The sequence below is a fragment of the Lotus japonicus genome, chromosome 3 (genome assembly GCF_012489685.1).
Source record: "Lotus japonicus ecotype B-129 chromosome 3, LjGifu_v1.2".
Classification (NCBI taxonomy): domain Eukaryota; kingdom Viridiplantae; phylum Streptophyta; class Magnoliopsida; order Fabales; family Fabaceae; genus Lotus; species Lotus japonicus.
In genome coordinates, this window is record NC_080043.1 from 91140831 (window position 1) to 91165171 (window position 24341).

The 24341-nt window shown below is 36.4% G+C and overlaps 4 protein-coding genes across 4 annotated transcripts; all 4 read right to left on the reverse strand.

The window, feature by feature from the left end:
* Positions 1 to 613: 613 nt before the first annotated feature.
* LOC130747314 (polyadenylate-binding protein RBP47B'-like) lies at positions 614 to 4161 on the reverse strand. The gene is made up of 7 exons (XM_057600211.1): positions 3545 to 4161; positions 3065 to 3147; positions 2678 to 2808; positions 2301 to 2397; positions 1451 to 1609; positions 1276 to 1358; positions 614 to 1039 (listed from the first exon to the last, which is right to left on the reverse strand). The coding sequence occupies exons 1-7, from the start codon at positions 4119 to 4121 to the stop codon at positions 949 to 951; spliced, it is 1221 nt and encodes a 406-aa protein (XP_057456194.1). The 5' UTR covers positions 4122 to 4161; the 3' UTR covers positions 614 to 948.
* Positions 4162 to 8507: 4346 nt separating this feature from the next.
* On the reverse strand, positions 8508 to 10959 carry LOC130747315 (extensin-2-like). Its single transcript, XM_057600213.1, has one exon. The coding sequence runs from the start codon at positions 10903 to 10905 to the stop codon at positions 8806 to 8808; it is 2100 nt and encodes a 699-aa protein (XP_057456196.1). The 5' UTR covers positions 10906 to 10959; the 3' UTR covers positions 8508 to 8805.
* Positions 10960 to 17370: 6411 nt separating this feature from the next.
* On the reverse strand, positions 17371 to 19888 carry LOC130745003 (ATP-dependent zinc metalloprotease FTSH 8, mitochondrial-like). Its single transcript, XM_057597156.1, has 5 exons — positions 19880 to 19888; positions 19567 to 19629; positions 18974 to 19159; positions 17881 to 18108; positions 17371 to 17394 (listed from the first exon to the last, which is right to left on the reverse strand). Exons 1-5 carry the CDS (start codon positions 19886 to 19888, stop codon positions 17386 to 17388), a joined length of 495 nt encoding a protein of 164 aa, XP_057453139.1. The 3' UTR covers positions 17371 to 17385.
* Positions 19889 to 22822: 2934 nt separating this feature from the next.
* LOC130747316 (extensin-2-like) lies at positions 22823 to 24335 on the reverse strand. Its single transcript, XM_057600214.1, has one exon. The coding sequence runs from the start codon at positions 24272 to 24274 to the stop codon at positions 23024 to 23026; it is 1251 nt and encodes a 416-aa protein (XP_057456197.1). The 5' UTR covers positions 24275 to 24335; the 3' UTR covers positions 22823 to 23023.
* Positions 24336 to 24341: the final 6 nt, after the last annotated feature.

Genomic DNA, 24341 nt, shown 5'->3' on the forward strand with positions numbered 1-24341 from the left:
GTGGTGTCTCATGAGCACCCTTTGGTGAAAGCCTTGAAGCAGATGCAATTGATCTGCGGTACCGGCAAAGTCGGCTAGGCTAAAAGCGACATAAAAATTCTAAGATTAAATTTTCGCTTTGAGAGCAGGTCAAGTTTGAATAGAGATTACTTGTTTGTTTGTTGTGGTTTGCTTAGTCTTTGGTCTGTTTAGTTTGGATTTCAGGTTTGATACCCTTTGCTTGTAAGTGTCGTTTGGCTTAGATTATGCCAGGAAGATACTTAAAGACTATAAATCAAATCCTAAACTAAATAAAAATAAAAATATCCCGCCTGTCTTAATTGATATTCTCACTTATCTAATTATCATACTATTCTACCCATATTGAAAAAGAAAAAATTTGGTGAACAGCAATTCATCAAAAGGTCTACGGCTAAACAATGGTGAAACTGTTTCGAGATTAATTCAACTTGACTTGTTCTTAAGTGCATGTTTGAATTACAGACTTACAGTGCATCTAAGCGGGAAAAAAGGTATCTACGCATATCTATTTCCTCATATTTTGATTTCTATGTAGTTTCTTTCTTTTCTACAACTGGTAACAAAAAGTCGTTGTTTTGGACGATATATAATATGTAGAAAGCTCCTTTGATGTTCTTTTTCCATATGAAAATGAGTTTCCGTTTAGTATTCATTGCAAAGCAGACAAATATAAATAAATGATATAACAAAGACACAGTCATATTCTACAGCAGTTTTGAAACTGCCTGAAATAAAGTACAACAAACTCCACCTAAGGCAACTTAGAAGCCAACAAGTTCCATGAGTAGGAGGCCTTGCCTCACCTTTGCCAGATCTTCACTCGCAGTTTCTAACATAGGTTGAAGTCCATCCAATTAAGCTATGTCTACTGGAGGCTATATTTTGAAGAGTTGATGCCTAAGATTGATCATGTAGTACAAATAGATCCTAAGCTTGCTGCAAAAACGGCGAGGTTTTCTGCCAGAGGGACCGTCCTAAAATGGCGCTTCCATGTATTGAAACATATGCAGTATTTAACCTGGCAAAGCAATGAAAATTCAGTCATAAAAACACCAGGGGCCAATACACAAAAACATCTGATCAAGCCTATACACATATTAGTTCGTTTGGATACCAGTTGACTGCAATGGTAACAAACTTTTATCCCAATCTATAAGCGTTAACTTCACTTTTTACCTTGAAGTGGCTAGCGGATATTTAATCAAGCCAACTTTTGATTGGAAAAAGGAGAGGGAGAAGGGGGGGAAAGCTTACTTATCGACATCAGGCATTGCCATGGGATCATACAGCTCCTCTGTAGGCATAGACACAGCTGACATGTCTTGAGCACCTTCAACCTGAAAATTATAAAATCAATATCCATGAGTTGCCCGATAAAGTTGTTCTAAGCCGCAGGAACTATTATGCAAACTAAACTTAAGATCTTTACCTGTTGAGGATATTGTGCAAAACCAGCATATGCACCATATGCATATGAGGAAGGATCTTGAGTAGCTCCATAAGCATATGCTTCATAACCTTGTCCATATGCATAGTAGGCATTCCATTGATTTGGATCCACAGGCTGCCCCCAGCCACCAGGTACATCCTGGAATTGTTCCGTTCAAAATTTTGATTAGAGCTAATCTTATTGAGCAGATCAGAGATAATAATACTCATTCATATTCATTCACACATTGGGGATGCACATGTTACCCTCTAAAATTTTACTGTCTCACCTTAATTTTAACTGAGCTGATCTTTTCATTCTTATCGTATGTTTCCTTATTTTACCACATATCATAACAATCTCATGACCTACGTTACGGTGAATGAAAGTTTACAGGAAGGGGAAGTTGCTCTAATCCCAGGTCAGGATATCTGATGGCTGATAACCTACAGAGTACTAATGAAAGACCTGGAGCAGAAATTAAACCTCAAGTCTTTTTCATCAACATTGTCCACTCATACCATTTGAGCCAACCTCTTGGCATCATAATCTCATAATTGTCAGGTAGAGTCTAGATTCATTTTCTAAACATGTCATTCAACGACCAAACCACTAAACGCGGCAAAATCTAATGAAGGCCGTCAAATCTATACTAGAACCGTGCATGAACTTATATTACTCGTTACTACATAGAAATAATGGAAGACATGTAGTTAAGTAGTAGTTATATACATTGTACGATTTCTTGAAATTAAAACGCATGATATTTTACAAGAGTGCAGTAGTCACAGAATGACGAACTAATTATAATCAACATCAAGAAATGAACCATTTGCTATGGCAAAATCACCTGTCTAGCAGTTAAGCTACTACCCCAAGAGATCTGGACCACTTGCTGACCTATCATCTTCCCCTGCATCCTCTGAATAGCATCCTCAGCAGATGCTCTACAGACATAAACCATGGTAGAGGTTAAAAACCCAATTAATAATAGGATAAAGAAAAGGAATAGTAGAAGAAGAAAATAAGATTGATGGAAGACCTCGCAAGATGCAGAGTAACATCAAGCCACATGAAACACTTATTGCCTTGGAAAAGAAAAAAGGGGTAGCAACAGTCAAAAGCATACCATTTCCCTTTTAGTTTCAAAAACATTAGAGCAACCCCATAAAGATGATTCACAATTCACATATTAAAAATTAAGGAAAGGGAATAAAAACAGAAAACCTAGTCCCAAATTGAACAAAACCATATCCTTTGCCAGCATGAACTTTGACAGACGCAACATCCCCACACTGCACAAACGTTTGCTTAAGCTCCTCCTCCGTTACATTAAGATCCAAATTACCAACACAAACCTACAATACAAACCAAAAGATGAGTTCAAACTCCAAATCCAATGTAACATCTTGATCTAACGACTGGCCTCACGGTTACGACAGAAGTCTTGTGCGCTTTGTCCTCACTCACGCACTTTCCGGGAAAACTTCCCAGGAGGTCAAAGTGCACTGAAAAGACTTGTGTTGTTACCGTGAGGTCAATCGTCAAGTTGGGAACAAATAAAAAAACAACAGAAATCACAAAAAGCATAGTTCTGTGATCTATTTGACTTACAGTAGTATTATTCACATCATTCTCTGGTGCAACTACACTCACTGGGGCAACTGGGGCAGTGTATGCCGGATATTGATACATTGCTGCAAAAGAAAAGAGACTCACCATTAGTGCCTCTTCTAAGCTTAATTAACAACAAAACATTAAGGCCCCGTTTGGGAAAACAGCTTAATTAAAAGCTTATGGTAAGCGCCATAAGCTATTTTTAACAATTTATTGAAATAAATTGAAAATAAGCTATATATAAGCATAAGCTCTTTTTTCATAAGCTATCCTGACTAGCTTATGAAAATAAGCTCAAAACAGCATCATAAACTGTTTGCATAAGCTCTCTCAAACACTTACACAAGCGCTTATGCTATCAGACAAAGTCAAATAAGCTCTTCCAAACGGGCTTAAACACATAATTCAACTATGCGCATAAATAATAAGCATAATTAACCATAGGATGAGCCTTAAACTCATGGGAAATTCAAGAACCTTTGGTTGGAGCATATTGCTGTTGAAAAGAAGGGGTTTTCTTCGGCGTTGCAGCGCTGATACGCATTGGACGAGAGGAGCAATAAACGCCGTTCATTTCAGTCATGGCGCGGTTCCTCTGCGCCTCGTCGGAGAATTTGACAAACCCGTAACCCTTGGACCTTCCGGTGACGGGGTCGGTGACGACCTTGGCGCCTCTAACAGAAGGGTAATGAGTCCGAAAAGTTTCCTGGAGGAGGAAATCAGTGACGTCAGGGGCAAGATCGCCGACGAAGATGGAGTGGTCAGGGCCGGCGTCGCCGCCGCCGCCGGAAGAAGCCCAGTTGAGTCTGAAGGGTTGTTCGGTTCCGGGCATGAGGGTTCCGTTGTAGGTGTGGAGAACGCGTTCGGCGGCGGCGTGGGAGACGAACTCGACGAAGCCGTAGCCCTCCGGTTGGCCGGTGATCTTGTTGCGGATGATCTTGACGGAGAGAACATCGCCGGTGTGTGCGAAGCACTGAGAGAGGTAGTTTTCGTCGACCCAGTACTGTAAATCTCCGACCCAAAGGGTTCGTACTTCACCGCTCGGAGTTCCCATTCTGAACTGAAAACTTCACTTTCACTTTCACTTTCGCACCGAACTGATTGAGCCTGCTTTATAGCATCCTAATGGGCTGGGCTCTACATGTCTCAATTGTTGAAAAAATAAAAACTATTCCTATTAGCTTAAAAAAAACATTTGTAGACTAGTAAGTAGTAACTAGGGCGTTAGTAACATGCTGAGGAGGTTGGAAGAAGCTTGCTCCCGATTTGAACTCTCAACTTATGGGGATGATAGAGTTAAACTTGAAAGTCGCGGTCAGTTGTGTCAACTCAAGTTGGCGCCCTAAAAGTATTTTGATTTTTGGCAAATTGCACTAATATTCACTGAGGTTTATAATTACTCCATTGATCTACCATCTATTATTTAGTTAGATAAAAAAAATTCAATAAAAAATCTATTATTTAGTTAGATATTAACTGCCAATATTATATGGGAGACATTGGAGTGGCCTCATGTTAGGTTTACATTGTTGTAATAAACTCTCATAAGATTTAGTATTATGGCATTGAACATCCCTCAATTATTTTTAAATGGTGGGGGAAGGAGGGGAGGTCGGTGCATTTTTGAAAATCATAATTATAAATTTCGGTGTAGTGGAGGTTTAATGGCTTACTAAGAATGCATTCCTTGAGGATCAAACTTTCGATCTAAGAGATTGAAATAATTACTTTTAACTATTGTGACCAGCACCCATTGAGTGTTTGGTGGTTATTTTATTGTGGTATTTGATAGTTGATAATATGCTTTCACACTTTTTTTTTTTGAAATATCTTTCATACATTTTAAAAGAAAAAAGATTTAGCTTTTTGAAAATCATAATTATAAATTACTTTAAATGTAAAATAAATTAAAAAAAATGTATATTATTATCATATTTGATAGTTATATAAATTTTGTTTTAAAAATCACTTTCAAATTTAATATCCATTAAAAAATTGATGTATGCATTATTATTAGTATACAAGATTTATGATCTCTTCAATGTAAAAAAAAAATTATGTATGAATATGAATGGTAGATTAGTATTTTAATCTTTACTATTCCTCAGAGCATCTACATCCATCATACTCACTAAAATATCTACACTTCATTTTTTATAGTTCCCTATAATGTCACATCATCTACACCACTTTACTGACTTTTTCCTCCAACCCAACAACTCTTAAAAGTTTCTATAGTGGAACCCATCATCAACATCACATTTGTATTTTTATTATTTATATTCATTTTAATTAATTATATAATCTAATTATATTAATTATAAGTGCTTGGAATAAATACAAGCACACTTTTCAAGTCTAGTGTAGAGTATCTATTCCCACATACTCATATTTGTCATGTTGAAATTAAATATGTACTCCAATGGTAATAAATACTCATATGAGTATGTATTTAACATTAGATACTACAATTGGAGATGTTTTTGAATGCATTTATCTTAGCAAACAAGCTAGAATTATCATCTCATTTTAAGTTTTTAACCCCCCTCTTTGTTTTCTTCTTCTTCCTTACCTTCATTTTCCTTTTACAACCAATACGGTAATTCTTCAGCTTCCGGTAACGTGCTCGCGTCTGTCCTCGCCTTCAGGCTTCGCACATCTTCTCCCTCTCGCGTTTGTACTCGCACTAGCGCTCATTCTCACATTGGTCTTGCAAAAAAATGGCTGAAGCTTGTTGCAGGGTTTCGGGTAAGCTAGTTCAGGTTTAAATTTCGATTTATTAGTTGGTTCTTTCTTCAAACGGGTCTATTAGTGATAACTTTTCTGGCGGTTTATCATTCTGTTTTTTGCTCTTAATCATCGGTTCAGAATGTTAAATGGGGAATGATTATGCTCAATTTCTTTACAATGCTAGGTTTGGGTAGCACCAACATTCGACAATGCCATTATTAAAGGCTTACATGACAAGTTTCTTGAGTATCCTGATTCTGAGAAAGCTAAGAGATACATGCTTGCACAATATCATCATGTTGAGAAAAGCATTACTTCATGCTTACTGTGTATATCCCAACTCACAATATATAGTGTAAAGGGTAAACCTTGTAACTCTAATTCATTACTAATTTAAATGAATGATTGGAAAAAGAAAAGAAATCTAATGATACATTGTTATGGTAGTCTCAACTCTCAATGAGGTGTTATTCTGTCTCCTTAAGAAACATGGACTAGGACCACAATTTATTTTTTTTGTTTTTCTTTCAGTTTGTCTCTCAATTTGTTTGTATTTGATGATTTTGTATAGAGACATGCATACAATTCAATCCTTTGAATGATAATATTTCATTGGTGGATCTATAGATGGTAAAGTATGATCTGAGCAGTGCCTGATTGCCAGGTTGTTGATTGGACTAATATCAGAGATATAGTGACTGTTGTATGTTATCGGCTTGATGTGAAGGGAGAGATTATTGTCTCCTTGGTAGGCAATTGTTGGTTTTATAATGTATCCTTAAGCATAATATTGGTAACATGAAACTTAGTGGCAGAGGGGTATCTGGCTTTCAGGTTTAAAAAAAAATCATTTTTCTTTTGCATCTTAAGATGAACGGATCACTTTACTTGAGGTGAAGTTTTCTGTTTCAAGCTCCAAGCTTTCAGATTTCAGGAGGTATAACACTGCCTATTGCTTCATGCCAAGTGGTGGCACTTTTGTGGTTACTTGTAAGGTAACCCTGCTGGATATTAGCAAGTGTCCAAGCTTTAGCTTGTCCTGGTGCCTGGGCCAAATTAATTTGGTTTAATGTGGTTCATTTGTCATGGTGATTGATTGAGAAGAGACTAGAGACCCAAATAGTTGAATGTGGTTGTTATACATGCAGGTTTTGAATTTCTATTATGAGCAAGACCAGAAAAACCTAGTTTTATGTTCAAGTAAAGTTGTCACTATTTTCTTCTATTTTCAGCTCTTGGTTCTTTTAGATGCTTGTGAAAATGATAGATTTAATCACTGAAATGTCTGGTTGCAAAAATGCAATAGAGTGCAATACAAATAATGATGCAGGATCTTGTTGCAATATTAAGAGCTATTAAATTCTTGTTTGCTATGCAGATCCTTCCACTGCCAATTTGGACAAAGTTGGATCATTGCAGAAGTCTAGAAGTCTGTGGGTGAGGCACACAAAGGTAAGAGCTTGTGGACTATGTTATCCTCTCAGCAACTATAAATTTCGCTATTTCATTAGCTGCCTATGTTTCTAGAGGATTTTGAATTGTTAAAAACTAGCATGATCGAATGTTTTTAATGTTTCTCTCATACTAGGATTTAATTCTCATGGAATTAGTTTTTCTTAAGAGAAGGAGATATTTCAGTTAGGTGTTCAATCTTAATCGTCCTTCCGTTTTAAGGTGTAGACTGCAGTTGTATAAAGGCCAAACTGTTTTTCAAAATTTATTTTTAGAAAATATTCTTTGATGATGTAATGGTTTTCCAATTATCCCTCTAGAGTTGATATTATTAAATTCCTTGGATAATATTATATGCTGAAGTCACAAGCTCCAATGTTCCTTCCTTTACTTCTCCAGTGCCTAAGTTTAGCTTCAATGACCAAGTTTTCTTTCTCCTCGCATTCATTTCCTGCACAGTATGATGCTCATTGGTAGTTTCACTAAGCTCTTGTGTTTTAAGGTTGTCATATCCATACTTAAAGGTTGTCATAGATAAACAAGATAGAAGGGAAACTTAAATCACTATTGTCTATTCATATTTTTGAGGTCCCTCATGACTAGAGGTTTGACCAAATTAGTCCATATATAGGGCAGAGCAAACCTCACCCTTGAACTAGCTTTTTGGGTAGAATTAGGCGTAACCCGCATTTTGAGATTGTATCAGAGCCTATCAGATCCGTTTATTGGAGACACCACATATATTCGTCACCTGTACATGTTCATTTATGCAAGCACCTTGATATCGATTGTCATCTTGTTAGAGAATGTCTCCAGTATCGTCTTCTCAAATTGCTTTACTTGTATTCTCTTGACCAACTTGCCGATGTTCTCACCAGGTGGCTACATCCACGTTCCTTCTTGACCAAGCTGAGCATGGTGAATGTTTCTTCACCCTCCTCCAGCTTATCTGGGGGAGGATATCAAACCTAGCAACTTACGAGAGTTAGGTGTGTGAAGAGCCTGTTAGTAACTAAATATAGTTGGCACGTGTCAATTACTCATGCACACTATGTGTGTATAAAACAACACTCTGTAGATGTTTTTCATTCCTTATTCTGAATACACGGAAAGTTTCTTCTCAAAGTCATTTCTCTCAATCTTTCCTTAGATAAGCACATGTGCAAATGTTGATATCTCTCTCAGTTAATTGTTATCGAATAAATTTTATTTCTTAGTTTGTGATTTTGTACTATCATAAATAAACAATGCAAAGAAGGAAATGAAAACCAACATATATCAAGATAGACAAAAAAATGATATTACATGGAATTTGGAAAAAAAAGAAGCAATAGTACACACTTTAGAATTAGCACCAATACATACACAATTACACTAATCTTGACTTTTTTATAACATCTTATTAACTTTAACAATGTTGAATGTAATTTACTGAAAAGATTCAAGTTGCTTTAGCCACAAGCTTGATACTCGGGAGACGAGGATGATATCATATTAACTGTGACAAGTTTGAACACCATTTTACTGAAAATATTCAAACTTCCTTAGTCGCAAGCTTAATACACAGGAGGTGGGGGTGACTTATAGAGGTAGGGGTTATAAGGAGGGGTTGGAGATGGTGGAGGTGGGGACTTGTATATATAAGGAGGAGGAGGAGAAGGTGAAGGAAGTGGTGGTGATTTATAGACATAAGGTGGAGGAGGTGACGGAGAAGGTGGTGGTGGAGATTTGTATACATATGGTGGAGGTGGTGAAGGAGAAGGAGGAGGTGGTGACTTATAGACATAGGGTGGAGGTGGTGAGGGAGATGGTGGGGGTGGAGATTTGTAGACATATGGAGGTGGTGGAGATGGAGAAGGAGGTGGTGGGGACTTGTAAATGTATGGTGGTGGAGGAGAAGGAGACGGTGGAGGTGGAGATTCATAAATATATGGAGGTGGTGGGGAGGGAGATGGTGGGGGTGGGGACTTGTAGATATATGGAGGCGGTGGTGAAGGGGATGGTGGAGGTGGTGACTTATAGACATAAGGTGGAGGAGGTGAGGGAGATGGTGGGGGTGGAGATTTGTAGACATACAGAGGTGGTGGGGATGGAGAAGGAGGTGGTGGGGACTTGTAAATGTATGGTGGAGGAGGAGAAGGAGATGGTGGAGGTGGAGATTTATAAACATATGGAGGTGGTGGAGAGGGAGATGGTGGGGGTGGGGACTTGTAGACATATGGAGGTGGTGGTGAAGGGGATGGTGGTGGTGGTGACTTGTAGATGTATGGAGGAGGGGGTGAAGGAGATGGTGGAGGAGGAGACTTATAAATGTATGGAGGTGGTTGTGAAGGTGATGGTGGTGGTGGTGACTTGTAAACATAGGGTGGGGGTGGTGAAGGTGAGGGTGGGGGTGGAGACTTATAGACATATGGTGGAGGAGGTGAAGGTGACGGCGGGGGTGGAGACTTATAAACATATGGTGGGGGAGGGGAGGGTGATGGAGGAGGTGGAGATTTGTAAACATATGGAGGGGGTGGTGAAGGAGATGGTGGTGGTGGAGACTTGTAAGCATATGGTGGAGGTGGTGAAGGAGAAGGAGGAGGTGGGGATTTGTAAACATATGGAGGGGGTGGTGATGGGGATGGTGGAGGTGGTGACTTGTATACATATGGTGGAGGTGGTGAAGGAGAAGGAGGAGGTGGTGACTTATACACATATGGAGGGGGTGGTGAAGGAGATGGTGGTGGTGGAGACTTGTAAACATATGGTGGAGGTGGTGAAGGAGAAGGAGGAGGTGGGGACTTGTAAACATATGGAGGGGGTGGTGATGGGGATGGTGGAGGTGGTGACTTGTAAACATATGGTGGAGGTGGTGAAGGAGAAGGAGGAGGTGGTGACTTATACACATATGGAGGGGGTGGTGAAGGAGATGGCGGTGGTGGAGACTTGTAAACATATGGTGGAGGTGGTGAAGGAGAAGGAGGAGGTGGTGATTTGTAAACATATGGTGGAGGTGGTGAAGGAGAAGGAGGAGGTGGGGACTTGTAAACATATGGAGGGGGTGGTGAAGGCGATGGTGGTGGTGGAGACTTGTAAACATATGGTGGAGGTGGTGAAGGTGATGGAGGAGGTGGTGACTTATACACATATGGAGGAGGTGGTGAAGGAGATGGTGGAGGAGGAGATTTATAAACATATGGAGGTGGTGGTGATGGAGATGGTGGTGGTGGAGACTTATAAACATATGGTGGGGGTGGTGAAGGAGATGGAGGAGGAGGTGACTTATACACATATGGAGGTGGTGGTGATGGAGATGGTGGAGGAGGAGACTTGTAGACATAAGGTGGAGGAGGTGAGGGAGATGGTGGTGGAGGGGACTTGTACACATATGGAGGTGGTGGTGAAGGAGAAGGGGGAGGAGGAGACTTGTAGACATAAGGTGGTGGTGGAGATGGGGATGGAGGTGGTGGTGATTTGTAGACATAAGGTTGAGGAGGGGATTTGTAGTAATATGGAGGGACATTGGGGCCATGATTATCTGGGTGTTGCTCATGAGATGGTGGTGCTGCATAGTATGGCTTATCATAATCAGCGGCAACACTGAGAGCCATTAGGCACAATGCTACTCCACAGAGGAGTTGAGGCCACTGCCTCTGCCAAACTAAGTTTCCCATTTTCTCTCAATGTTTAGTGATGAGTTGCTATGATTGGTTGCCAATGTGTATGGTTTCTAACCCTTTATATAGTGTTTGCCTTCAAGGCTTCAACCAATCATGTCTTGAGACATTTTCTTCCACAGGCTGGCTTAATGTTTTTTAAATAAATTCTGGTTTTAGGTATAGATGCATCCTAGCTACCTTCTGTTTGTTCATAATACATTTAACTTGATATTGATACATGTTTTAGTCTTCCATGAAAGGAGTTAACTAATATATATTTTACACAATACTGGATACAAAGTCAATGTAGAGAGTTGGTGATGGCGAGTGCTGAATGAGTTCTTGGCACATATGAACAACAAATGAATTTGGTAAGCGCGTTAGAGCAGGCAACTCTGAGATTTTCCTTTGTCTTTTAAATTTTTTTGCCAATTGTTATGGATAGCCTAAATTGAAGTGTGAAATGGCTGATAAAGTCTCATATATGCCAAAATTTCCTGCATTCTCTCTAATCTTTGTTTACTTTGAAATTGATTAGCTTATATGTTCTTTCTTCCTAACAAACAAATTTCTGGATTACAAAAACGTAAAATTCATTATCTTTTGTCGGCGAATTTGATAAACTGCTTCAGCTTACTAGACATCATTGTCAACATGTTAATATAGCTTTGACATATGGTTTATATATAATGTAGAAATTCTCAATCGTGGCTGAAAGAATTTATTTTTTTGACTTGGGAGTTGGGACATCTATCCTGGCAGACCTACATTTTTATTTTATTTTTGAAACTACCTACATTAATCTTTTATAATCAATTTAATAAGTGTTATTATATGTAAACTTTTGCCCCTTTTTCAATCTCATTGAGTGTTTTTGTGTATAATTCTATTTATTTATGGTTTACTAGTGTTTTTTACCCGCGCGTTGCACGGGAAATATGTCTATTGTATTTGATACATTAATTAATACTTTGATTATTAAAAATATATTAAACAACGAATGAAATAGAAAAGTCAGAATTGATGAGTAAAGTGGACATAAAGACTTATCTTCTAAGCCCGATTGAGACCAAGAGGAACTCGTTTCACATTCTTTGTAAATATGAAGATGATAACACAAATCATAGATATAAGGAATTATCAGCATATTAATCTTAAAAAAAATTAATGTGATAGTAGTACAAATCAGGATTGTGTAAGATATATCATAAAGTATAACATTATTGTGTTTATTCCAACTAAGTAGGGATGACAATGGTAGGTACTATAGTACCATCTCCATACCCGCATTTTTAAAAATTACATGTACCCGTCTCCATACTCACGTGGGTAGCAACTCGAAGCTCTCCACCTTTAGACAATTCAATGTCATTATAGGAAGCTATCCATCTTTGCCAAAATCTAAATCTATGGATGACAATGGGTCTCAAAATCATAGGGTACCTGCAAAAAATATCCACTATGGGTAGGGTAAAAAACCGCTAAATGGGTATGAGGTTGAGTATAGATAATTACCCGCAAAAAATAGAGGGTATGGGTGCGGGTATGGGTACTATAGTACCCAACCGGCCCATATCCGCACACACATGTTATCATTATTATTATTATTATTATTATTATTATTATTATTATTATTATTATTATTATTATTATTTGGGAATATATTAACAAATTAACTTAAGCTATAGCTTTCAAACTCACTCTTTTTTAAAAAAAAGTTTGGGATATATTAATTAATACTCTAAAAATAAATAATAAATAAATTAAGATAAAATCAAGAAATAAACACCTAAATCCTAATCAAATCTAAAATTTAAAAATGTATTTTTTTTACTCTAAAAATAAATCAAAAATAAATTAAGATAAAATCAAGAAATAAACAACATAAATCCTAATCAAATCTAAAATTTTAAAATGTATTTTTTTATGAGAATTAATCTGAGAATGACACGTGTTATTTTTTTTTTCAATTAGTGAATATTCTGCACCCTAGAAGATTTTCTTTTCCTCAATCCTTTTGCTTTTGATTAAGAAGATAAAAGCAGGAATCCTTAAAGCATATGACATCTTACAATTAGTTGAAGAACAAAATCAATTCATGAAGAAGATTGAAACAGAAACCCAAAATGAAGTCTTGAAGAACAAAATACCCTCTTTCACCAATTTGAAAGGACTGTGGTGAAAGAATTGTATTTAGTGTATTTGTGAATCTTGGGGTGGAGCCCTTGTGAAACAAAAAATCAAAGGAACATTTCAGTCAAGAGAAACAAAAAATGATGTATTGCCTCATATGTGCGCACCCCAGCAAATTATCTATATATGTAAGAAAAAAAACAAAATAATTCTCTCACCCAAAATAATTGTGGTTACTTCACCAATAAAGTTATACTAACAATCAATTTAAATTGAACTTAAGGAAATATATAGAGTAAAGTAAGATAAGTCACCCAATTGGCATACTAAAACATGAGTATATGCAAAACTAATGAGTTTGAGGAAAACATGAACCAACCTTAAGAATGAGCTAACCATACTCATGAAGATTAAATGTGAGCTCTTCATATGCTTTCATCAATTTGACTGACTGTGCATCATTAAAAAAAAATTAGTAAGTTGTGCATCATTCACATACAGTGCAAATAGTATGCTTATACACACAGCTCAAACATGATGAATAAAAACGTGTAAAATTTGAGAAATGAATATAAATTCGGGCTATCCTAAGTTTCGTAAATTTCTATAAATTATACCAAAATCTGGTTTAGAATGGCTTCAAACGCATGGATTTCTACAAACTATACTAAAATCTGGTTTAAAAAAATACAAAAGCGGAAGTAGAACAATAGAAAAAATATTACGTCTTCAACAATGATTCGTTAAAGGGTCTATGCAAAAATTTGTAAACTTTTGGATCAAAACACACAAAATATGTGAAATTTAAGAATCCAGGATTGAATTACGAACAAAGGATAAACTGAAATAGCACAAACCATCAATCACAACATGATAAACTCTTCTTCACGTAACATCATCTTACGGCATACCTCTGTCGTGATCGCGACATGTGGCAGGGGTAGAAAGAATTATGATTTCTTCACACCTCATTTTGAGGTGGAAGGAGGTGGAGGAGGAGAGAGATATGAAGAAAAGAAAAAGTATGAGAGAGAAAGTATGAGATGTGATAGATGATAAGAGGAGAGAGGTAGAAAAAAAAATATGTGGAAATGATGTGTTTAAAAGATGAGGTGTGCATATATCATTACTCAGGTAGAAATAGCAGCTATCAAATCTCTGCGTGTCCATGTTAGTTTTGTGGACCCTCAGCACCAAATCAACTCCCTTTTCTTAGAATTAGCATTAAATAAATAATAAGATAAATTAAGATAAAGTTAAGAAATAAACAACCTAAATCCTAATCAAATCTAAACTTTAAAAAGGTACTAAATAAAGATAGATAAAAAATACCAAAATCTAGCAAATCACAATAAAAAACTCATAAAATCCTGAATTAAATAAAAATATGAAAATTCAATAAAAATACCATAAAAATTCATTTATACTCTAAATGTAACTCAAAAATAAAATAAATTATTTCATGAAATTAAAATTAAATAAATAATAAATAAGGATAGATAAAAACTATCAAAATCTAGTAAATCACAATAAAAACTCATAAAATCCTGCATTAATTAAAATTTTGAAAATTCAATAAAAATTAATTATTATACTCTATAAATAAATGTAAAATAAAATAAAATATTTCCTGGAAGTAAAATTAAATAAATAATAAGATAAAATTAAGAAATAAACAACCTAAATTCTAATCAATTCTAAAATTTAAAAAGGTACTAAATAAAGATAGATAAAAACTATCAAGTCTAGCAAATCACAATAAAAACTCATAAAATCCTGAATTAATTAAAAATCTGAAAATTTAAGAAAATTTAATTAATATACTTTAAAAGTGAATCTAAAATAAAATAAAGTATTTTCTGGATTTAAAATAAATGATAAGATAAATTAAAATAAAATTAAGAAATAAACAACCTAAATCTCAATCAAATCTAATATTAAAAATGGTATTAAATAAAGATAGATAAAAATTAACAAAATCTAGCAAATCACAATAAAAACTCATAAAATCCCGAATTAATAAAAAATTCGAAAATTCAATAAAAATTAATCAATTTATTCTAAAAATAAATTTAAAATAAATTAAAAGACTAAATCTTATCTTTTAAAATAATATCAATCAATTATTTTAGAATATATAAAATTAAAACATATATCAATTGAAAATTATATCTTCTAAAATAATATCAATTAATTAGGTTAGAATATATAAAATTAAAATATATATCAATTGAAAATTATATCCTCTAACAAATTGACACGTGGAATAATTTTTATGAGAATTAATTTGGGAGCGACACGTCACTAACTTGGCCTGTGGGAGCGACACGTCATGCTAGAAGTTGTTCTTTTCTAATATATATAGATTTGATGTAAGGATATTATCCCGACGGGACATCATAACCCATCTCCTTAAAGGGAACGAAAAAGCGAAGCTATCCCCCTGGTGACGGGTTTGAAGCGATCGAAAGACTAAATATACACTCACGGAATAAGGAGTAGGTAAGCCTGTGAACGAGCGCAATAATATTTATAGGTTGCCGCCGGATTTATCTTTAAAAAAGTCATTGGTAATTTATAAATACTCATGTAGACATCCTTATCATCACAACTTTTCTTCTTTCTATTTTTTTTTTCTTCTCTTTTATGCTTTTATTTTATTTTTATTTTTAGTTTGTTTTAAAATTTTGTTCGTTTAATTTGTTTTGTAGTTTAAATATGCATGGTTGATACGTGGTCATGTAATGTTTTGTACGTCGTGACATCGATAATTATCAATGTTAGTTTTTCGAATTTCTATAGTAAAATTAAGATTACTAGTAAACTATATATAATTAGAAGAGTTTAATGTATAATTAGATATAAATTAATATTTGATTGGCCCCCTTTTGTTGGGGAATATGTATTATCTCGATGGAAGTATTTCAACCTTTTAGTTTCTTATGTCATTTGTTGTGATCCTCAATTCCTCATTCATTTTTTTATGAATGAGGAATTGGAATCCTTTCCTTTCAATTCCTCATTCATAAAACTACTATTATGTGTTTTCAAACAATCCTAAACTAAATCTGGTTTTTGATTAATGAGATATTTATTGAATGGTGAAAACTACTTTATAGCTTTCAAAAATTGAGTTTTGAAAGACTTTCAAACTCATCATTCATATCAATATAGATTCTTTGTTGGTTGTTTGAGGGTTTCTAAGTTGGAGGATATTGTGCGATAGCAGTACCTCACATCTCATCTATGTGCAGTTTGAGATGAGTCAAGTTATTCGAGTCGTTGAGTATCGTAATCGATTCAAAACTGTATAGCAACACGAAGTGGGAGGTACTACTTTGAATGATACCTACTTGTTTATAGACCTACAAACCTGGGCCAAATTATTCTAAGGTGAAAGAAAATGTTAAGTTTGAAGCTCTTTCAAAATTCAAATTGTTAGTTGTTAAGTATTTTTCACCATATAAATAATATTTTATTGATGAGCGACAGTTGTTTTGTACAGTATGGCTTTGTTTGGATTGGGGGAAGGGGATGAAGTGGAGTGGAGTGGTGGGGAAGGAGGGAGTGATCCATTGTTTTGTACATGATGGAAGGGAGTGGTAAGTGGGGGTCCAAGATCCATCATGCTCCATTACTTTCCCTCAGGTTGTGTTTGGATGGAGGAATGTAGAAATCCAAGGGATTTTAAATGCTAGGGAATTCAATTGATTCAATTGAATTTCCTTGATTTTCAAATTCCCTTGTTTGGATAAGGTGATGAAATTCCATCAATTTTAAAATTCTTTGTTTGGGTAATGCTAGGGAATTCAATTGAATCAATTGAATTTCCTTTATCTTATTTTTTTAATCTAATTAATATTATTTGAATAATTATAATAAAATAAACTTAACTTAAAATCATCCCATAATTTTATAATCGGCCCAAACCCCCTGAATTGACTCAAAAATCTGAAATTAGTTGGATCACAACAGTGGCATAATGAAAAGTTGGAAACACTGTGTTTTTAACAAGTGCGAACATCAATCCAAACAAACATTCATAGAGATATCACATTTTCTATTATTTAAATTTCAAACTGTGTTTATAACAAGTGCTAACATCAATCCAAATGAAAAATAAATAAAACAAAGTCTCAACAGTGGCATAATGAAAAGTTGGAAACACTACAAATGAGTCCATAAACTATAGCAAATCACGAATCAGTGCATAAAAGCTAAGATGTAATCTTTCTTTCTCTCCATGGGAAGAGCTTTCAAAATCAGCAAGTGCACGGTCCATCTCCAAGTTCCAAGTAAAGTAAGCTCTGCTATCATCTTTCTTATCCTCGTTACTAGCTTCCGCCATTTTCCTTTTTCCCCTCATCTCTCCTTCAAACATAAACAAACATTAGACAATTACTAATAACCAGAAGAATTTTGAAATACATCCGCAGAACTGAACAAAGATAATAGCAGCAAAATGAGCTTCTATGATTGAATACATCATGTGCAGAAATCATAAGTGATTATGATCCTGATTGCTGTTACAGTTTATGGTAGGTTATTGTCTATTTGGAAATCAATACTGCATGTCATGTGCCCACATCTAGGATAGACTTGATACCCTATTCGAATTCGGGCTAGACCTAACTTATCCCCAAAGACCAAAAGCTAAGGTCAAGGTGAGGATTGCTCTACCATATATAATGACTTATTAAGCGATATCACTAGTCAATGTGAAAAATAAAAGTCTGAATCATATTACACCCTTTAACTAGAAAGATCAGCAATTCAGCATTACTCATACAACAAAGAGCTAATGAAAAAACAGAAGACAAAAACAGTAAGTAAACAAAATAGGAAATGCTATACAACCTGCTCTGCAGCCCGACCAACAAGGGTCATACAAGTCATATTGAAAAGCTGCTCCTTTGTCATGAGAAGGTTCTCACTCGGAACATACTGCGCAAATCCAAGAGCAGCTGTTCCACGAGGAACAATAGTTACTTTCAACAAGGGTTCAGAATGTTCCAAGAACCAACCTGCAACAGCATGGCCTGACTCATGGTAAGCGATAGTACGCCTTTCCAGCTTGCTTATTACCTTGATATGAAACAGGGTATTAGATAAACTTTAACCAGTAACTGAAAAAAGCAAAGTGAGAGCTCCAAACTCAGTTCAATACTTTCAATTCATTGCAGCCTATAGTCTTCATATATCATGAAGTCTTAAATTGCAACAACAGCCAAAGAACAACTATTTCTGCAGATTAGATACACAGATAGAGTAGAAGATTTGGGGTATAATGGACAGTCTACTCAGGAACATTATCATTCTCCATGGTACGTGTTAGATACCCAAACTCACAATCACAGTAAACAGAGTAATAACTGGGAAATGAACTGTTGATGATTGCTTATTTATGAAAATGGAAAGATTACAGAAGGGAATGGTTCCCAGATTTCTGCCCAGAGCTAAGCTCCTATAGGAAGCTAATGCTTCCTACTCATATCTCTATCACACAAAATATCTCGATACCTCTCAACCTCTCTCTAGCCTTCCTTATATTCAGGGAAGTATTACAATCATTCTCTCTCACTATTATGTTAGTCCGTTACCTAAGATTCCTTTCTTTACCTCTTCTAGAATATACCTTCCATACTCTAGGACCCGCTCTCTCATGTTGGGCCAAACTCTCTTGTGGGCTCTTCACTTCTTCAGTCCTAACAGTACGTAACCAAATATCATGTGGAACAATATTTATTAAAATAAATGAACAATATTATCTGCTAAAGCTTCATTTTTCTCACAATGATGATGAAAGGAAAGTAATATGGAAAAAATGAAGGCTACAACTATGCCTATAGTGTACAGATCTTTTATAAACTTAAATACTAAGCCCTACCCTGCCTATTTCCTATAGGCTAGATCTTTCTAAATATGAATATAAAAACTAAAAATGGCATACCTTGTTCTTCTTCTCCAAACCACCAATAATCCTATCAATAGCTGCCTCAAAATGGTCCATTGTGACTTGTGTTTTGTCACCTCTTGCAGCAATCAGAGCAGCTTCATTGCAAACATTAGCAATGTCGGCTCCAGCAAATCCTGGAGTAAGGGCTGCAAGTCCATTTTTCGCCTTTACTTTTAAATCCTGAAATAAACATATATGTGTTTGGTTTTATGATGAAATGTTCTAAAATAAATTCAGACTATAAGCTGCAAGTCTTATCTCTGTGCAGATTATAAAACTAAACTTGGACATAGTAGCAGAGTTGATGGACCCCTTTTCCAACTAAACTTAATCTATTCCGGAATAACCACAGCAATGAAAATGTAATAAAATCTCCTTTACTCCATAAATTCTTTTTGCTGATAAATTAATTCATCTTTTAATACTACCTAGTTATTATAGCAAGACAATATAGCAGCAGCAATGAACGTCTGAAGTGTAGTGAAAAGTTCTTTCTATCCTAATATGTCCATGGTTGTTTTGAAATAAAACTCACTACAAATATTAAAATCACAGGCTTGACTATAAGATGAAATGAATAACTTTACCTTCTTCTTTCTGCACTTCTTGGCAGAAGCAGAGTTGCTAGTGTATCCACTTATAGCAGTAGCCTGAAATATTTTTCCGATCATCAAGGATTAGCAAAAAACAGTGACAATAAACACAAATCACTGTCATGACAACTTGAATAATGCTTGAGGAATGCAATGCACCTTATTATATATAACACACATCATGCTATTGCTACTTGCTATAAAAATACTCTTTATTCATCAAACTCCTTCTCTGCATAATGGGTTTTTGTCCCTTTGTTTCTCCCCAAAACCATCCTAATCTAGAAATACACCTACAAAAGCATACCATCACCATGGAAGGACCAAAGAAATTCCAAAAGGGTGGTTGGAAATCAAGGTGGGTCAAGGCCAAGAGCAACAGAGGATTAAAGTACCTTTGATTTACACAAGAATTGAGGCCTAGTCAATTTTCAGATTCAGTTTGAGCAATTCTTATGTAACTCTAATTATTGTTTTGGTAAAAAAATAGAAACTATTGCCTTCCTCACCTATGTTCATCTGCTTCTGAACCAGGCACAAAATGGAGAAAAAAAACATCACAAACCCAATACTAGCATCAACGAACAAAACTCAAGACAAGAACAAAACAGATATTTTCAACTCCAAAAACAAAATCAAATTCGAAAAAACAACAACAACCACAACAACAATACTGCAAAATTTGTGAAAGAATCAAGAGATTTTACCTGAATCAAGAGGGAAGAAAGAGCCACTCCATGAATCGGGAGAGCAAGAACGAGAGAGCGAGATTGCAGAGAGAGTGAGATCGGGATTTGCAGAGAGAGTGAGATCGGGAGAGCGAGAACGAGAGAACGAGATCGCGAGAGGGTGAGATCGGGAGCGAGGGTGAGATCGAAAGAGCGAAATTGCAGAGAGAGTGAGATTGGGAGCGAGAACGAGAGTGAGAGACACGAGCAGTGAGGGATTTTCCAATTACTTCCTATTTTGAGGGTATTCTGATTACCCGATAATCCCTTAATTAAATTACCTCTTTTAATTACCAGTATTTTCAGAATTCCACAAATAAATATCCAAACAAGGTATTTCAATTTAAGGGATTTAAAATACCCTCTAGAATTACATTCCCCCCAAAAATCACCCCATCCAAACACAACCTCAGATTTGCTCCCCCCGAAATTGGGTGGAAAGGAATGGAAAGAAAAACTGACTATGTTGTTAAATTATGAAAATACTAATTTACCCATGGTAACCTCCTTTATAACTTCCCACTTTCACTTGCAGTTATTATTCCATCCTTCTTTCACCCATTCTCAAGAGGTCCAACGTTGTGAATTGGGTGCTGGATGAGTCAATTATTTTTATCTAGAAAGTGAGCTATATATGGATACTTCGTGTAAAGGTTAATTAAATCACTTTAGCCCTGCATGTTAAGTTCTAAGGACCCAAAGTTTTAATTCTCTTTGTGAGCAATAACGTCATTTGCCCTTAAACAATCAGCAAATAATGCTATGGTGAAGAACTTTATGTTTCAAAAAAAAAGTCATAGAACCACTATACTCATCTTGTTTTTGATACAAGTCATGTCCTGATAATCTTTCTACTGTACACTCTAAAAGGATAATAGCATAACTATAATTTCTTTTGAGTAAGGGTAATATAGGAATAAAATAACAATAACTCATACCCAAACAATAGAATGGTAAATTTCCTCCGCTCCATCATAAAATACCCCAAACAATGGAATAAGAATTTCACTCCATTCCGTTCCACTCCATTCCGTTCCGTTGTGTTCCATTCTGTTCCGTTCCATTACGTTCCATCAATCCAAACATACCCTATGGAAAACATAGATAGAAAAATGGAGTTTAGAGCATCTCCAATGAGAGTATGTAATGTCAAATACATACTCCCACCAATATCTATTATCATTGGAGCATATTTTTAATTCCAACATGGCTAGTGAGAGTATGTGAGATTAGATACTCAATTTAGTTATGAAAAGTGTGTTTGCATTTATTATTGCTTAATGTAAAACGTTTAAATAAAACTTGCAATCAATAAAATAATTTTTTATATAAACTTTTAAGAGTTGTTGGGTTTGAGTAAAAATTAATGAAATGATGTAGATGATATGACATTATTGGGCGTTGTAAAAAGTAAAATGTAAATACTTTAGTGAATATCATGGTTAAAGATGCTCTTAGGAAGAGTAGTCACAACATTGTCACGAATGACATACTAATAGTCAAAGAGTTGAAGTTCTTTCCATCAAGGTAGCACTTTCATCCTAGTGAAATGAGTTATTTTTATTCAAGCAAATAAAATTACCGACGACCTCGAGGTCGTCGGTAATTTTCTTGGACAAACACATATGTAGTTTACCCACGATTAGCATCGTCAAGAATTTACCGATGGGCATGACTGTCGGTAAATTTCTAACGACTTTGAATTTTATGGACGGCCATTACCAACAGATCCAAGGTCATTGATAATCCTCAGAAAAGTTCAACTACCGATGGCTTTTGGTTGTCGGTAACAACCAATTTTCTTGTAGTGTGCTGGTGCTGCTCTTTGTCCTACTCATCTCCTGCTACTTCTAAAGCTCATGGTTCTAAAAAAATTTGTATCCCACTTATGAAGAAGACTATGAGGATGATGATGATTTGTAGTTTACTTGATGCATATCGCACTCATGGATTATGTTCATATCTTGGTTGGTTCCTTGACTAGCTCTTCGTTTTAGGACCCTTAGAGTTAAGCGGTTCGCAACCTATGCTTGACCACTAGTTTGAGGGTGCTCGTTTGAGGTGAAGTATTACTTGATACAGAGCCCCTTGATTAGTTCTTTGAACCTTTTGTCGATGAATTAGTTTCGCTATGAGTGACAGCACTATGTGTTAGCTGTAAATTAGCTAGAAACATATTTCGATCGTTCGCTAATTCCTAGCTAATTTGCAGGACTCATATGGAGACCCTTGACAAAGCCAAGTTACATGGTATAGTGAAACCTTATTACACACATTTACAAATCCAAGTTTACTAGGTAATTAAAGATAGTGTGCCGGTAAGACAAAGCCATGTTTAATTGAATGCCACGATTCAAAATACAAAGGATCCACGAGGAAATGAGAAAGCGTGAGTGCATAATTTAATTCTCCATTATGTATCCTTAGATTAATTGTTATCCAGTAAACTTTATTTCTTAGTTTGTGAATTTTGTACGATCGTAAATTAATAATGCAAGTAAGGAAATGGAAAACAACATATATCAAGGTTGAACAGAATATATGTGATATTATGAGATTTGGAAAAAAGAGAATGATACACACTTCAGAATTTGCACCAATACATAGTTACATACACAATTACAAGAATCATTTTTTTTTTGGATAACATCATATTAACTGCGAAAATGTTGAATATAATTCATCATTTGACTTAAAAGATTCTTACTGCCTTAGCCGCATGCTTAATACTTGGGAGGCGGGGGTGATGTGTAGAGGTAGGGATGATAAGGAGGTGATGGAGATGGTGGAGGTGGAGACTTGTACACATAAGGAGGAGGAGGAGAAGGGGAAGGAGGTGGTGGTGACTTATAGATATAAGGTGGAGGAGGTGGTGGAGAAGGTGGAGGTGGAGATTTGTATACATATGGAGGAGGCGGTGAAGGTGAGGGAGGAGGCGGTGACTTATAGACGTAGGGTGGAGGAGGTGAGGGAGATGGTGGAGGTGGAGATTTGTAGACATATGGAGGTGGTGGGGATGGAGAAGGCGGTGGCGGGGACTTGTAAATGTATGGCGGAGGAGGAGAAGGAGATGGTGGAGGGGGAGATTTATAAACATATGGAGGTGGTGGGGAGGGAGATGGTGGGGGTGGAGACTTGTAAACATATGGAGGAGGTGGTGAAGGTGATGGAGGTGGTGGTGACTTGTAGATGTATGGAGGAGGTGGTGAAGGAGATGGTGGAGGAGGAGATCTATAAATGTATGGAGGTGGTGGTGATGGTGATGGTGGGGGTGGAGACTTGTAAACATATGGAGGAGGTGGTGAAGGTGATGGAGGTGGTGGTGACTTGTAGATGTATGGGGGAGGTGGTGAAGGAGATGGTGGAGGAGGAGATTTATAAATGTATGGAGGTGGTGGTGATGGTGATGGTGGGGGTGGAGACTTATAAACATATGGCGGGGGAGGGGAGGGTGATGGAGGAGGAGGAGATTTATAAACATATGGAGGTGGTGGTGAGGGTGATGGTGGTGGTGGTGACTTGTAAACATAGGGTGGAGGTGGGGAAGGTGATGGTGGGGGTGGAGACTTATAGACATAAGGTGGAGGAGGTGAGGGAGATGGTGGTGGAGGGGACTTGTACACGTATGGAAGTGGTGGTGAAGGAGAAGGGGGAGGAGGAGACTTGTAGACATAAGGTGGTGGTGGAGATGGGGATGGAGGTGGTGGTGATTTGTAGACATAAGGAGGTTGTGGTTTTGGAGATGGTGGTGGTGGGGATTTGTAGTAATATGGAGGGACTTTGGGGCCATGGAAAGGTGGTTTGTAATGGTAGGGTGGCTGTGGGTGTTGCTCATGAGATGGTGGTTTTGGGTGTGGATAGTAGGAGTGTGGTGGGGCTCCATAGTAAGGCTTATCATAATCAGCAGCAACACTGATAGCCATTAGGCAAAATGCAACTCCATATAGGAGTTGAGGCCAAACTGAGACTCCCATCTTCTCTCAATGTTTAGTACTTGTGGTGTGAGTTACTACTATGATTGTTTGGAAAAAGTATGGTTTC

Bases quoted from the DNA above. Each gene is read 5' to 3' on its own strand.
- LOC130747314 (XM_057600211.1), bottom strand. From the start codon at position 4,121: ATGGGAACTCCGAGCGGTGAAGTACGAACCCTTTGGGTCGGAGATTTA. The intron at 2,398-2,677 runs GTTTTCTGTTTT...TTATGTCTGTAG, and splicing joins TTTGTTCAATTTGGGACTAG to AGCATCTGCTGAGGATGCTA. The intron at 1,359-1,450 runs GTAAAGATCTTA...TATAATTTTCAG, and splicing joins TTGCACAATATCCTCAACAG to GTTGAAGGTGCTCAAGACAT.
- LOC130747315 (XM_057600213.1), bottom strand. From the start codon at position 10,905: ATGGGAAACTTAGTTTGGCAGAGGCAGTGGCCTCAACTCCTCTGTGGA.
- LOC130747316 (XM_057600214.1), bottom strand. From the start codon at position 24,274: ATGGGAGTCTCAGTTTGGCCTCAACTCCTATATGGAGTTGCATTTTGC.
- LOC130745003 (XM_057597156.1), bottom strand. The intron at 19,160-19,566 runs GTAAAGTTATTC...TGTTTATTTCAG, and splicing joins AGAAGTGCAGAAAGAAGAAG to GATTTAAAAGTAAAGGCGAA. The intron at 18,109-18,973 runs GTATGCCATTTT...TTTCATATCAAG, and splicing joins GTTTGGAGAAGAAGAACAAG to GTAATAAGCAAGCTGGAAAG.